The sequence below is a fragment of the Penicillium psychrosexuale genome, assembly GCF_028828465.1.
Source record: "Penicillium psychrosexuale strain IBT 29551 chromosome Unknown utg000002l, whole genome shotgun sequence".
Taxonomy (NCBI): Eukaryota; Fungi; Ascomycota; class Eurotiomycetes; order Eurotiales; family Aspergillaceae; genus Penicillium; species Penicillium psychrosexuale.
In genome coordinates, this window is record NW_026643187.1 from 486,367 (window position 1) to 499,119 (window position 12,753).

Consider the following 12,753-nt stretch of genomic DNA (forward strand, 5'->3'; position numbering starts at 1 on the left):
ACCGAAAAGCAAGATATGACTACACGTATTACCTCATACTTGAAAATGGCATATCCAAGAACAGAAACCGATCTTCCTTGCTTTAGCCTGCCAGGATCATGGTCTCGTGGATATTAGCAGTGCCCCCGAGGTGGGCCGAGAAGGGGTTGCATCAAATATACGCGTCCTGTCGCTGCCCCGATGCAGCCCAGCGCCCGCTGGAGCTGATGGACATTGATGCCCAATTTTGAAGATCGTTCTAAGTGCAGCAACAGTGCATCATGGATTCCAACCTTGGAATATCGGTTCTCGACTACCTCTGTAAGAATATATCATGAGCAAGGGGCTTATTGCAGCTTCCAATCTCCTGTTTTCCATCACTAAATACATCTCGATGATTTGAGACCTGTCACATACCGTATCCATTGTCGAAAGTGTTGTTTCGTTTACTGCATGCAACGACTGATCCTCCGAATACTGTGAAATGACCGTTTACGTAGACCCATCAAAAAGTGCAGCAATGTCATCTTCATAAAGCTGCAGAATAGGTACCCTAGCTAGTGTCCCCTTAATAGTCCGGACAAATGGCTTGTCCTTCCGAGCAATTATTGTCAGTTTCGGTTCCAGTTTGAGGAGACTCGAATCACTGATTTTGGAAAGGTACGGTTCTAAGCTCTCAAAGAAAGAACGCCGCCCGCTTTCCGTGTCGACATCGACCCCGTCGTTTGTAATCTCAAGGAGAAGGACTAGATCGGAGCACCCGTTGCCTCCTATCAAAGCAGCCTCTACACGCGGGTGTTGCTCAATCTCCCGCTCAAACGAAGAGACAAAGTATCCCTTCGCGTCGGTGAGGGAAACGAAGTCATCCATCCGGCAGACAATCTTCCAGAGCCCCTTACGAGTAGGGTGCTGAATCCACAAATCCTTGGTCTCAAATCTCTCCAGTTCAGGAAATGCAATAAAAATCGGCTGCATGACGCATTCTGGTCGACGGACAAACACCATTCCATAAAAGTCATCAGCCCGATGCTCAAACTCGACGCCTGCATGTGGCTGGAACTTGAAGTAATCCCAGTCCTCTTTGTCGTCCGGCCGTGTCTCGGTGAAATGGTGTCCTGACTCGGTACAGCCAATAAGAGGGGCTAACTTGGTGTCAGAGATTATTTGATTCCCCAGGTGGCGCGCTAGAGGAGCGCCGGCATAGTGGACATATTCCAGGCTTTTCAAAGCTTCTACGCCATCCGTGAAAGACAACATCTGACTCAACAGTAGCGGTGTGCATAGAGCACCGTCCGCACGGGCATAGCGCAAGATCTTCGCCACGTTTTCTGGGGATTGGTCGGGAGGTGGAAGGATGGCTGTCATGTTGATGAATGGGGGGATGAAGAGTACCATTACCATCCCCACATACTACCACAGCGTTGTTAGTACACGAGACAAATGCTATTAAACCAGACAGAGCTCAAAACTCACATGTAATGTTGGCAAGTGTGTATACCATCGTTTGTTGGCGTATTGATGAATATGGCTCTCTGCGACATCTGGCAAGCTTGCTGGAGCCTCTAGATTGGCCACCATTCGAAATGTATGGGTTAGGAGGGCCTAGGTGAATATTTATTGTGATTAGACGGTCCCTCTCCTGATGAACGAAAGAAAATCGGCTCACCTGTTGTGCCAGAGCTGTGAAATACTAGCCACGGGTCATCCTTCGCGTCATCCCAGGGTTTGGTGTATTCAATTGCAATCGGCTCCTTGTCTCGGAATAAGTCATCGAGACTTGGGGCAGCCATGTATTGAATTTCAGGTGCATGCTCAAGCGCTGCTTTGATGTCCTTGGCTACATGCTCTGTGCTCAGGTAGACTTCGCACTCTGCTTTTTGAAGCACGTACGCATGATTCTCTGGCATCATAGACATGTTAGGAAGAACCAACTTGGAATTCTGTTAGCCGAGAAAAGGAAACGGGAAATCAGCAGACATACCTTTTTCTGTAACTTTGAAGATCTTTAGGTCCGGCATATGCAAAACATTGAAAAGACCGCGAAGATGGAGGCAGATTGTGCAAAAGCCACTGTGCCGCATGATTGGCCGCATCGTTCAATTGTTTGAACGTGATATCTCTATACCCTTCGGGACAAATTTTCATCGTCAACCGGGATCGAAATCCACGAACTGTTTGGTTCGTCACGCGCTCGCTGTTCAATCACAGATATAATGATGCGCTTTCCATGCTGGACGCCGGGAAAAGGCAGATGCGTAGACTTTGCGGACATTTTAGGTTTTCTGGCGCAGACATTGAATGGAAAGTGCGCTGCTTAATTTAAAGCTTCCACAACCACTAGCTCAGGTCCGACGATCGACATTATTGCGTCCTAGCTACCTAAATCAGGGAGCGATCTTGCCGATCGCATGAACCAAGACCCTCATCGCGATACAATCTGGTTTTTCTTTTGAACCATTGCATCATCGTATTAGGTGGGCTGAAATTATGGTGCCAACTTGCCGATCGCGTTCCCGTCGGCCCTTCCTATCTTCGCAATACTAGATGCGCCGTGAGATATCAATCCCATCTTATGCAAGAAATAATTATTGAACTTCGTCTTGATCCGCCTTTGAAACAATCGCTAGTCATGGGACTGGAATTCGGACAAAGTGAGATGTATTCCATTTAGCTGCAATTGTCTAAATTTAGAGGTAAAAGGATTGACAGTAATCGAGGAAACGATCTGCGGTGTTCGTGTGTGTTCGTGTCAATGGTAACCTTCAGTGGTATAAAATGGTGGACCAATTTCAACACGTGATCTGACTAATACAAAGTAGCCCAGTCACGTGGTGATCGGCACTAAATCACGTGCATCTGGATCCTCAGCGGCCTCTAAGATAGAATTCAAAGCCTTTCTCTATGACAACGAATAACATCTCTAATTATCAATTTCCTCTATCTCTAAAAAGAACCCGAAACCTTAAAACAGCCATACGGAGTACTAACTATGGTGATCCCCATCTAGCGTCCATCATCCGGTCGTCGCCGCTTAAGACGACTCGGCTGCAGGCGGCTTTATACGGCTATAGGCGGCCTCGGCCGGTTTCGGGTGGCTTCAGGTGCTAGATATTCTCCGTGATAGGAAACCTTGTTTTCGCAATGCAAGAACAGCCACCACTTGTGGCTTTCCTTTCTACTCCTACTGTTCTCCCCTTTCGCTCTTACACCTCTTCAAATCTCTTCCACCTTCCTAACATTGCTCCCTTGCTCAAGTCGACTGCAACTATGACTGGAATGTGGTGAAGCTAGGCCACTTTGATAGCCTGGAAATCGGGGCGTTTTGCCACTTTGAGAAAGCAATTATAAGCGTGCACTAAGCCTTTTTGGCAATTCTGTATTGACTTCTTGGCATATTTCCGCATGATAACAAGCCATCCCCTAGGCTCCTAAAAGGAACCGAGGCCCTATCAAGGTAATGCGTGTAGGTAGTTGGACCCATTTATGTTGTAGGGGTCCAGAGGGAGTCTTAAGCCGGGATGTGCATACGAGGTATCGAATTCCCGAGATAATTCTTGACCCGCTAAAAGACATGTAGCTGGCTATAAGGGGAATCTTCAGTAAATAAACAACACATCTTAGCACTTTCCACTCACCATTGAGAGTGTGGATAAGACGCCGATGCTCGTTCTCACCTATACCAGAAAGGCATTGATATACTCGTGCATGTCTTCATCTTCTGATATATCAGTAGCTCAGGAGTCAGGGGAAGAATGATCGTGTTAGTCTTGCTGCAGCAGCCACTTCTGAAAGGGGTGATGGGTCACGTGGTAACTGTATGGCGACATCTTCGTTCTCGGTTTGATATTCACATCTGTAATTATGACACCACAAGAAGGGGCGGGTGCGTAATAGATAGGGAGAGATGAAGGATGAGAGCGGGTGAAATTATCCACAACAGTCGCGCACTGACCCTCTCTGTTGATTGCCAGATACACTCATTCGCTTGGCATCTGCACAGAACAACCTCTCTGCCCAGCCGCGGAGGTAACTAGTTAGTTAGTTATTGCCGCCTTCTTATGTCATCAGTAGTGGCATCTCACAACGTAGTCAAGGGTTGTATCCTTCCAACCGAAGACCCTTTTTGTATATAACGAGCTACAATATACAAAGTTTCCCCATGATGGAGCGCGGGCGGGGCCTCCTTTGACGCTACGGTCTAGAGCATCACAGCTTAAGACCGAAGCTAGAAGTGACCCGTTGCCGCTAAACATACGCATACTGTCCCTCTTGACTACGTAAGGCCATCAAGACAATGAATAATACCAAAGCAAATATGGACAGCCCTATATTACGATTCATTTATCCATTGCGGAGTCTTAGCCGCAGGTTCAGCCGGTGGAAACTAATCAACATGGTTCACTAATCCGATGGTTTGATCCAACGGGGCGTAAAATGTGTTCTAACGGGGCGTAAAATGGTCAGAGAAACTGCTCGAGCGCGGGAATCAAAGGAGTCGCCGTCTTGGCAAATGCGGTTATCTCATCTGCTGGCCAATGGTGAGAGGCAATACAAGCCGACGTTGCCTCCAGAGCTATTCGGGGCATTGCATGATAAAGATAACAAAGATAAGGAAGCCAATTCGACCCAATGATGGATATTTCCCGGGGCCCCGACGTCTTCCTTCAGGTGTACCTCATCAACGTCGCCGATCCGAGGAATAGGCAACCAGTTCCTTCTGTTGATAGGACAGCACGTTAAACTCCCCTCCCATAGCCAATCGCCACCAGACCGAGAGATGTACTTCGGATCCTCCGTATAGGGGGGGGGGCATGTACTTTTGGCTTTCTATAGTTCGCCACTTGGCAGTTTCAACTCGATCGAAACCTGATAACGTTAGAATATAAATTGCAATGTCCCCAGATCTTCTCTCGGGGCATTCGTTGCAACAGCGATTTTTTTCTTCCTTACCTTCTATCTCTCATCTCGGGTCTCGCACCCATTGACACGATGTCGGGAGTTGAAAAGCCTTTAAGCGACACCAAAGGTGTCCCAAGCAAAGATGCCGAGGAGACAATCGTAGGAGAAATCTATGAGGATGGCGTCGACCATGGCGCAGACTCTGGGCTCCAACGCCAGCTGGGATCTCGACATATCAGTATGATTGGTCTCGCTTCGTCCATTGGTATGGGCCTTTGGCTAGGATCAGGAACATCCTTGAAAAATGCTGGTCCGGCTGGTATTTTCTTGGGATATATCCTATCTGGCACCATCATTTGGAGTGTCAGTCAGAGTATAGGAGAAATGGCGATCATGTATCCCCTTCCTAGTGCTGTGAGTTTGGTGGCTTCTCTCTTGTCGACTGATCATGACTGACCCGGCCCCGCTAGTTCGTGCAATGGACTAATATATTCGTCGATGAATCCGCCGGTTTCGCGCTCGGTTGGGCTTACTGGTTCTCTTACTGGATCACCATTGCCAACGAGGTACAAGGAGCTATCACAGTACTCAACTTCTGGACAAGTGCCGTCCCCACTGCCGCTTTGATCACTATATTCTGGTTCGTTATTGTCCTGATGAATGTTGGAGCGGTCAAATGGTTCGCCGAGATCGAAGTCGTGGCTGCCGCAATCAAGTTCGGCTTCATCTTCGTTGTAATCATCTCCGGCATTGTTCTTTCCGCTGGCGGTGGGCCCAAGGGAGGTTATCCGGCGAGACCGGGAGGCACTATTGGTTTCCAGTTTTGGAACGAGATGGCCTTTATCAATGGTTTCAAGGGGTTCATCTCGGTTATGCCGACATGTATCTTCGCCTTGTCTGGATCAGAAAATGCTGGTCTAGTCGCCGCAGAGACCAGCAACCCCCTTCGATCTGTGCCCAAGGCTGTCAGGTCGATCTGGGTGAGATTGAGCTTGTTCTACATCCTAGGAAGTTTGATCGTCACGATCAACGTCAGCCCAAAGGACGAAAATCTGTTCGGTGCATCTGGTACCAATTCCAGTCCCTTCGTCATCATGTATAGGAACACTGGAGTGGCTCCTCTAGCTCATATTATGAACGCTGTCATCCTCGTCTCTGTCCTCTCCACTGGTGGTATCTCTGGATACGCTGGGTCCAGAGTACTCGTTGGTCTCGCGCAACTTCGCATGGCCCCTAAGGTTAGTCTGGTTCTTTTACCCGCCCGAGAGCACTGCTGACAAAATGCGAATTTTCCGTGTAGGTTCTACAGAAGACCGATAGCTGGGGTCGTCCATGGTGGGGCCTTGCGCCTACTCTCATCATCGGAGGTGGGCTGGCCTACCTGAACGTCAGCAACGGTGGTGCTACCGTTTTTGGCTGGTTCTCCAACCTGACCTCTCTATTCACTCTCTTCGGATGGGGCATGATCTGCCTGTCACATATCCGTATGCGTGCTGCCTGGAAAGTTCAAGGCCGCTCTGTCGAAGAACTTCCTTGGAAATCAAAGGTCTTCCCTTGGGCTGCCTATTGGGGCCTGTTTTGGTGTGTAGCACTTATCATCATCGAGTTCTATCTGGCCGTGTCGCCTTTGGGTGACTCACCCAGTGCGGAGAACTTCTTCGCCAATTACCTCTCTGTGGTGGCTATTATCATCCTTTATATTGGCGCAAAGATTTACTACCGCGGTAGAAGATGGAACAAACTCGAAGATATCAACATTGATGCTTGTAGGAGGTTCTATGCACCACGGGATGAGGAGGGGAAGAATGAGAAGAGCTTCGCCAAGAAGTGGCTCAAGTTTCCAACCAAGAACTGACCAGCCTATGGGAGGTTATGTATAAATCCACTCCATTGTTAGGTATTTTAGTCAGATTTCATTTTTCCAAATACATATGTTGTATATTTTACTGAACTCCACCTAATTTATTTTGGGTTTTGTTAATTCGACCCCGCCTGCCCCATATCTCAGGCATAAACTGACCGCCTACTAGAACTGTTCACCGCCTTCCTGGCCGCTTTGCCTACGATTTGCATGTTTGCTTGCTTATTGCTGTTTGTATGTTTGCTAGATTGCTCAGCGAGAAGGTTACCATATAAGCAAGCCGCTTCGTTGGTGGTTCAATCCCCAATATATATTGCAAGTTCCGTTGGGTAAATACGACTAGATTGCAGAATCGCCTCAACTGTTGAATATTAATAAAATGTTGCTTCATGCACACTTTAACCAAGAAAAATGAGAACCGATTTCACCAATCATCTAGTTCGAATGCTTAATTTCGCCCAGCTAGAGCAAAATCCAACCAGTGAGAACGTATTGCCTAACTATAACAAGACGAGTTGATAGCCTGGATTATGAAGAATGAAGAGTTAATGCTACGAGTACTGAGCGATATAGGGTGCACATTCTTTATTGCATCATTAAAGTTACAACCAAATGCAAAGCGTTACTAGACCGAGAGCCTTGAACGGCTGTGCCTGTGACCCCAGCGAGAATGCCCCAGCTTAGCAGCATCATTTTTCTCGACAACTGATTTAATCCTCTGCTTCATCCCCCTTTGCTCTCTCGGAAACATGATGAACCTGACTTGCCCTCCTTAATTCCCGATCAAGTACCTCAGTCAACCGCCCAAGCAACCACTGAACCTCACTCGTTTCGGCAAGCAAAGGATTTTCCTTATCAGTCCAACTCCACTCTCGTGCTGCTTCCGCCTGTCCATCATCGGCTTCATCTCCAAGAACATTGGGTTTATTATCTCCTGCAATCAGACTCATATAATATTCCCATTCTAGATAGTCGAATTTCCGGGATGGAGTGTTGCTGGCGTACTCAACCATTTTGCGTAGCTCTCGGAAGAGCAGGTAGATGTACTGGTGGATATTTTCGGCTTGCTTTTCTTCCTTGTTTTCTTTGAAGTCGAAATGATTGCCGTTCTCTTTATTGGGATCTTGATTTTCGCCCGTCGTTTCTTCCATCCACCATCTGACCCAGGAGATGTGAGTCAGTGTCTTAAGCCTGTCCACGAAGGATTGGTCACCCGGTAGAATAGTGAGCTCGCCAATGAATAGCGTAACGTCACGGATAAATCGGATAGCGGTATCGCCAATATTGGAGATGAGAATGGTAATCGTAGGAACGGCAAGCAGGGACCAAAAAACGAAGAAGGATTTACCCAAACTACTGATCGGATACAAATCTCCATAACCAACTGTTAGAAGACTGGTATATGCAAAGTATAGAGCCTCAAAGTACGACCATTTTGCGTTCGACTCCGAGCGCCAGAAAACCACACCCCCGATCAGCCATATCGTCATCCAAAGCAAAAAAGAAACCAAGAGCGAGAGCCATTTGTGTTGGACGTTTGCCAGCTTGCACATCTGACGCATGGCTATAAATCCTCGTTTGCGCCGCTCCCGCTCGCTGCGGCCTTCCGCTTTGGCACTCTTCTTCCCGAGCGAGGGGATAATACTTTTAGCACCAGAACGGTCCGAGAAGGCTTCTCTGAGTAGGTATTTGCGCATTTGTGCTCTCAGCATGTTGCCAATCTTTTGCTTGCCATTTTCCAACATAATGACGATGTCGAGTCTGGAAGTATGGTAAATAGCTGATGCAGGTCGTGAAACACTATGTCATAGATGTTCAATAGCCGTTTGTCAACCCATGGCTAAGCCTTACTCAAGCCAGTTCATGTTTGTGCCTTCTGATCACGAGGCGGTAGGAAGTGTGCTCTGAATTTGTGACCACGGAACAGATTGCCTACATGTGAATAGGAGCTGTTTCGCAGATGTGCTATCGTACATTCTACTATTGGTCATAAAAGCAACTTGTGGATCTTTGAAGCGGTAGATCATTCTCAATATATATCACGAAAGCTTTCAAAAATACTAATTAATTAGCGTCTTCATAAGATATTCCCTCATTACGATTTCTTGACCAAAATCCTCCAGGGTTCTACAGCTATAGAACCCTCTACCTGCTTTGTCTCCTTCTCCTCAACACTTTGCTTTAGCCACCCAGCTCTCCACGCAAGAAACAGCATCCAAAGGCGACTTCTTATGCTCTAAAAGAAATGAAAGAACTTCTGCCGGGCTGAATACTTGCTCCAGCACCTTGCTGTGAGATGAAAAGAAAGGGGGTGGCGATGAGTGCAAGATAGAGGAGTTGAAGCGCAGGTAAGAGAGAGAGAAAGGAAGTCGAAAGGGCACAGCGGGCTTTCGTGCCAGAGAAACAGAACGAGGTATGGGGGGCGCTAAGCTTAAAGAGGTAAAACTAACCGCATATGGTAATTCACAGGTCCGGGTATTATATCTAGAATCTGAGGTGATGGAAAATATACAGCGTATTTTACCACCACAAAAACCAAGGGTTCCTGTTTAAGGCCTAGTGTGGCCATATTCCTAGTTCGACACACCATGGGATGGCGATTCGTCGGAATTCTATGTATAATTTTTGTGCATACATAACTATACGGTTGACAAATGGATTTTTGAGTCACTTCCTTTTTTAGTCAAATGATCCAAGCATTCATCTAGGTCTTCATAGGTGCCTTTTAGGATGGGACAAGGGTAACAAATAAATCGTACGCTTCGGGCCTCGAACCAACGACCAGTAGCTCAGGGCACTTAGAACGAAGCCGGGCTCATAACTGATGGAAAATATGTTGAACGAAAAGAAGACTGTTTTATGGCAGAAATAGGATCCTGGAGAATCGTGGTAATGCGAGTGTATTGGTCAAATTCAGGGGCAGAAAAATCTCTAACTATGTTGTAAAAACAAATGGTCCGAATTTTACAATCTTATGAACTCGATGACTAAGCAAAATATAAAAAATAGACCCGAAAGCCCTCCGACATCGATACATACTCGCATTAAATGCCTGGTATTGGAACACTCCCGGGTGGCGCACCAGTCATGGCGATAACGGCAGCAGCACCACCTGACACGGCAGACTTCGGCGACTTTGTGAGCACTGAAGATGAGGAAGTTGACCTCGAAGAGGTTGTCGAGCCCTGGCATAAGTACGATATGAAGGAAACTCCATATGTCTTCTATCCTATTTGTGTTGGAGAAGTGCTCAATGAGAGATACCTGGTAGAGCATAAACTCGGCTTTGGCGGATTCTCTACTGTCTGGATGGCCTATGACCTTCAGGAAAAGAGGAATATAGCCCTCAAAGTCATGTCTTCGGGGGAATGTAGAGATTACGAAACCCGCATTCAGGACGAAATCGTTCAGAATATATAGGATACCTCTTACCTTGTGACATATTTGGCGACCTTTCTACTCCCTAGAAACAAGTGTTATCATAGGGTTCTAGTGTTTCCCCTGATGGGTCTATGCCTTGACGGAATTATCCTGGGAAAGATGTCTATGGCCACTCACATATCCGCTGCTCGGCAATTGCTAGAGGCCTTGGAAATTTTACACAAAGCCGGGATTGTATACCACGGTGAGTGGAATCTGCCTCCTACTCTCTTCCCTATTGGTCCGTATTCTAATCGATATTCGACAGATCTGAATGAAAGGAACTGTATGTAGGGGATGGTACCTCTCTACAATCTCGATAGGAGTGCTAAATACGAAGCACTCGGTCGGCCACTAAAGGAAATCATACCATGTATCGACCTCTGGAAGCAGGGAGAGCTTGTTCGGTCCGTTGAGGTCCCTGAGAACTTGCGTACAGAGGAATTCTATCTCAGTGACTTTGGTCTGGCGATGAAACTTGGTGACCCTATAACTCAACGCGGCTATCCGCCTATGCAATTTTGCTCACCAGATCGTCTTCATAGGAAACATCCAAGTTTTGCCTGCGACATGTGGAGTTATATGGTTATCTTTACAGAGCTTTACCTTGGCTACCCGCCTTTCCATTCCTTGCTTGATGGTGGAATAATAACTAGTCTCGTCAGATGTTTGGGTCCACTACCTGAGGAGTGGAAGGACTTTTATACTCACCCCGGACGCCTTGATTCCTGGTATGATCAGCGTCAAACGCCTGATCCAAAGCATGATCTTGCATCAACAATTGCATACTTTCGTCCCGACGCTGATCCAACTGAGCGAAAACATGTTGTGGTGGCCATGTGCCGATCATATGCCGTTGCCTGGTTTGCCAGGCTTCACCTAGCTATTTAGCTAGATCTCGATCGTTTGTAGGAATCAAACCTTCTATATATCTCTCTTACCGCTCTAAGAGGTTATGGGCCCTCTCTCTATCCCACTAGCATTGTCCTCCCTTTGCTAAATTCATTAATACTTAGCTACTAAAAGGGCGCTGTAACTCGCCTTATAAGCGGTTGCAGGTTCTAGTACCCGACTCGCCTTATAAGCGGTCATAGTACTGGTAATTCGCCTTATAAGCGGTTATAGTAGCTCTATATGGCTCGCCTTATAAGCGGTCGTCTATAGCTTAAACAGCTTGCCTTATAAGCGGCTGCCTAGCTCTATACAGTTCGCCTTATAAGCGGCTGTTACTTTTAGTTAATATAGCTACTCCCCCTATAGATAAATAGAGTACCCTCCTTAGTAAAGAAGAATCTATTACCTAAGTAAGTAGACTTCTAGATCCCAGTATATTTAAACTTTACAAATTCAAAGAGATACTTAAGAATAAAGATAACTTCGAAATATAGTTTAACTAAATCAATTAATATCTTAAAAGCCAAGGTCTCTAATATCTAATCGACTAGAAGATACCCTACCCTTCGAAGACAGCTAATAATATAAGAAAATAGTAATAACTATTAATTTAAATCACTAGATACCTTATTACTAATATATTGAATAATCTTATATAGTAGGTTAGGTCTTAAGGGGTATACGTTAAACTTACCAATAAATTTATAGAATAGACTATTAAGCTATTCTAGGGCTAGGGTTTTTATACAATTAATAAAGTATTCTAGAACCTTATTAAAACTAAGAAACCTAGCTTTAGTATAACTATAGAATTTATCTAAGTAATTTAATAGCATTTTTTTGTAGTAAATAAACTTAGTATCGTTAGAGTACTATATATTATAATAATAACTCTTTTTAAATAACTTAATAGGGAAGAGTACTTCCGTTATTTTCTTACCTCTTACTATAAAAAGCTTAAAGTAAAGGATAACCTATCGACTTCAATTATAGCTAAAGACTTCTACGAATATTACTCTAAAATCCTATAATATATAGAGCGAAACGTTAAAGATAGAATTATATATAGAGTAGTTTATAACCATAACTTCAATAAATCCAAATTAAATAATATACTACTAAGAGGAAAAACCGTAGAATCCTATATAGCTAAATGGAAGACCTGTACTATAAGTACTAACGGTAACTGTATTTACTACAGTAATATAGGCCATTTAGTAATAAAGTGCTACTATCTAAACCCCAATACTCACTCTCCTAATTAGAAACCACGTTTAGGCCTATAGTATTACTAATAGAGGGGATCTCGTTTCTAGGATTTAAAGACAGAAATTGGTGGAAATAATAATCAAGGGGTAGGTGCAATTATAGTAGTAGGATACGATTTCGGAGGCTAGGTATTTAGCCTGAAGGGGTGTATTGTGGTGGCTATATACCGATCATATGCTGTTGCCTGGTTTGCTAGGCTTTACCTAGCTATTTAGCTAGATCTCGATTGTTTGTAGGAATTAAACCTTCTATATATCTCTCTCACCGCTCTAAGAAAACATGTGCAATCCGTTATGTCCAGGGTATTTAATTACTGCCCAGAGAAACGTCTGACCGCTACGCAGCTTCTGCGGGACCCGTCATTCAGAGCTATTATGGACAAATATGGTTGTTGATATTATGTTCTCTCGACTTCCTGTGCTTCGTTGCTC

General features: G+C 45.4%; 4 protein-coding genes across 4 annotated transcripts; 2 read left to right on the plus strand and 2 right to left on the minus strand.

Moving 5' to 3' along the window:
- Positions 1-471: 471 nt before the first annotated feature.
- Positions 472-2,072, minus strand: N7518_001328 (uncharacterized protein; the record flags this gene model as incomplete). The annotated part of the gene is made up of 4 exons (XM_057182256.1): positions 472-1,389; positions 1,453-1,541; positions 1,646-1,879; positions 1,961-2,072. The coding sequence occupies 4 exons, from the start codon at positions 2,070-2,072 to the stop codon at positions 472-474; spliced, it is 1,353 nt and encodes a 450-aa protein (XP_057043706.1).
- Positions 2,073-4,968: 2,896 nt separating this feature from the next.
- On the plus strand, positions 4,969-6,733 carry N7518_001329 (putative amino acid transporter; the record flags this gene model as incomplete). The annotated part of the gene is made up of 3 exons (XM_057182257.1): positions 4,969-5,292; positions 5,349-6,116; positions 6,179-6,733. 3 exons carry the CDS (start codon positions 4,969-4,971, stop codon positions 6,731-6,733), a joined length of 1,647 nt encoding a protein of 548 aa, XP_057043707.1.
- A 716-nt stretch (positions 6,734-7,449) lies between these two features.
- Positions 7,450-8,484, minus strand: N7518_001330 (potassium channel family protein; the record flags this gene model as incomplete). The annotated part of the gene is made up of 1 exon (XM_057182258.1): positions 7,450-8,484. One exon carries the CDS (start codon positions 8,482-8,484, stop codon positions 7,450-7,452), a length of 1,035 nt encoding a protein of 344 aa, XP_057043708.1.
- Positions 8,485-9,787: 1,303 nt separating this feature from the next.
- On the plus strand, positions 9,788-10,159 carry N7518_001331 (kinase domain-containing protein; the record flags this gene model as incomplete). The annotated part of the gene is made up of 1 exon (XM_057182259.1): positions 9,788-10,159. The coding sequence occupies one exon, from the start codon at positions 9,788-9,790 to the stop codon at positions 10,157-10,159; it is 372 nt and encodes a 123-aa protein (XP_057043709.1).
- Between the last annotated feature and the right edge of the window lie 2,594 nt (positions 10,160-12,753).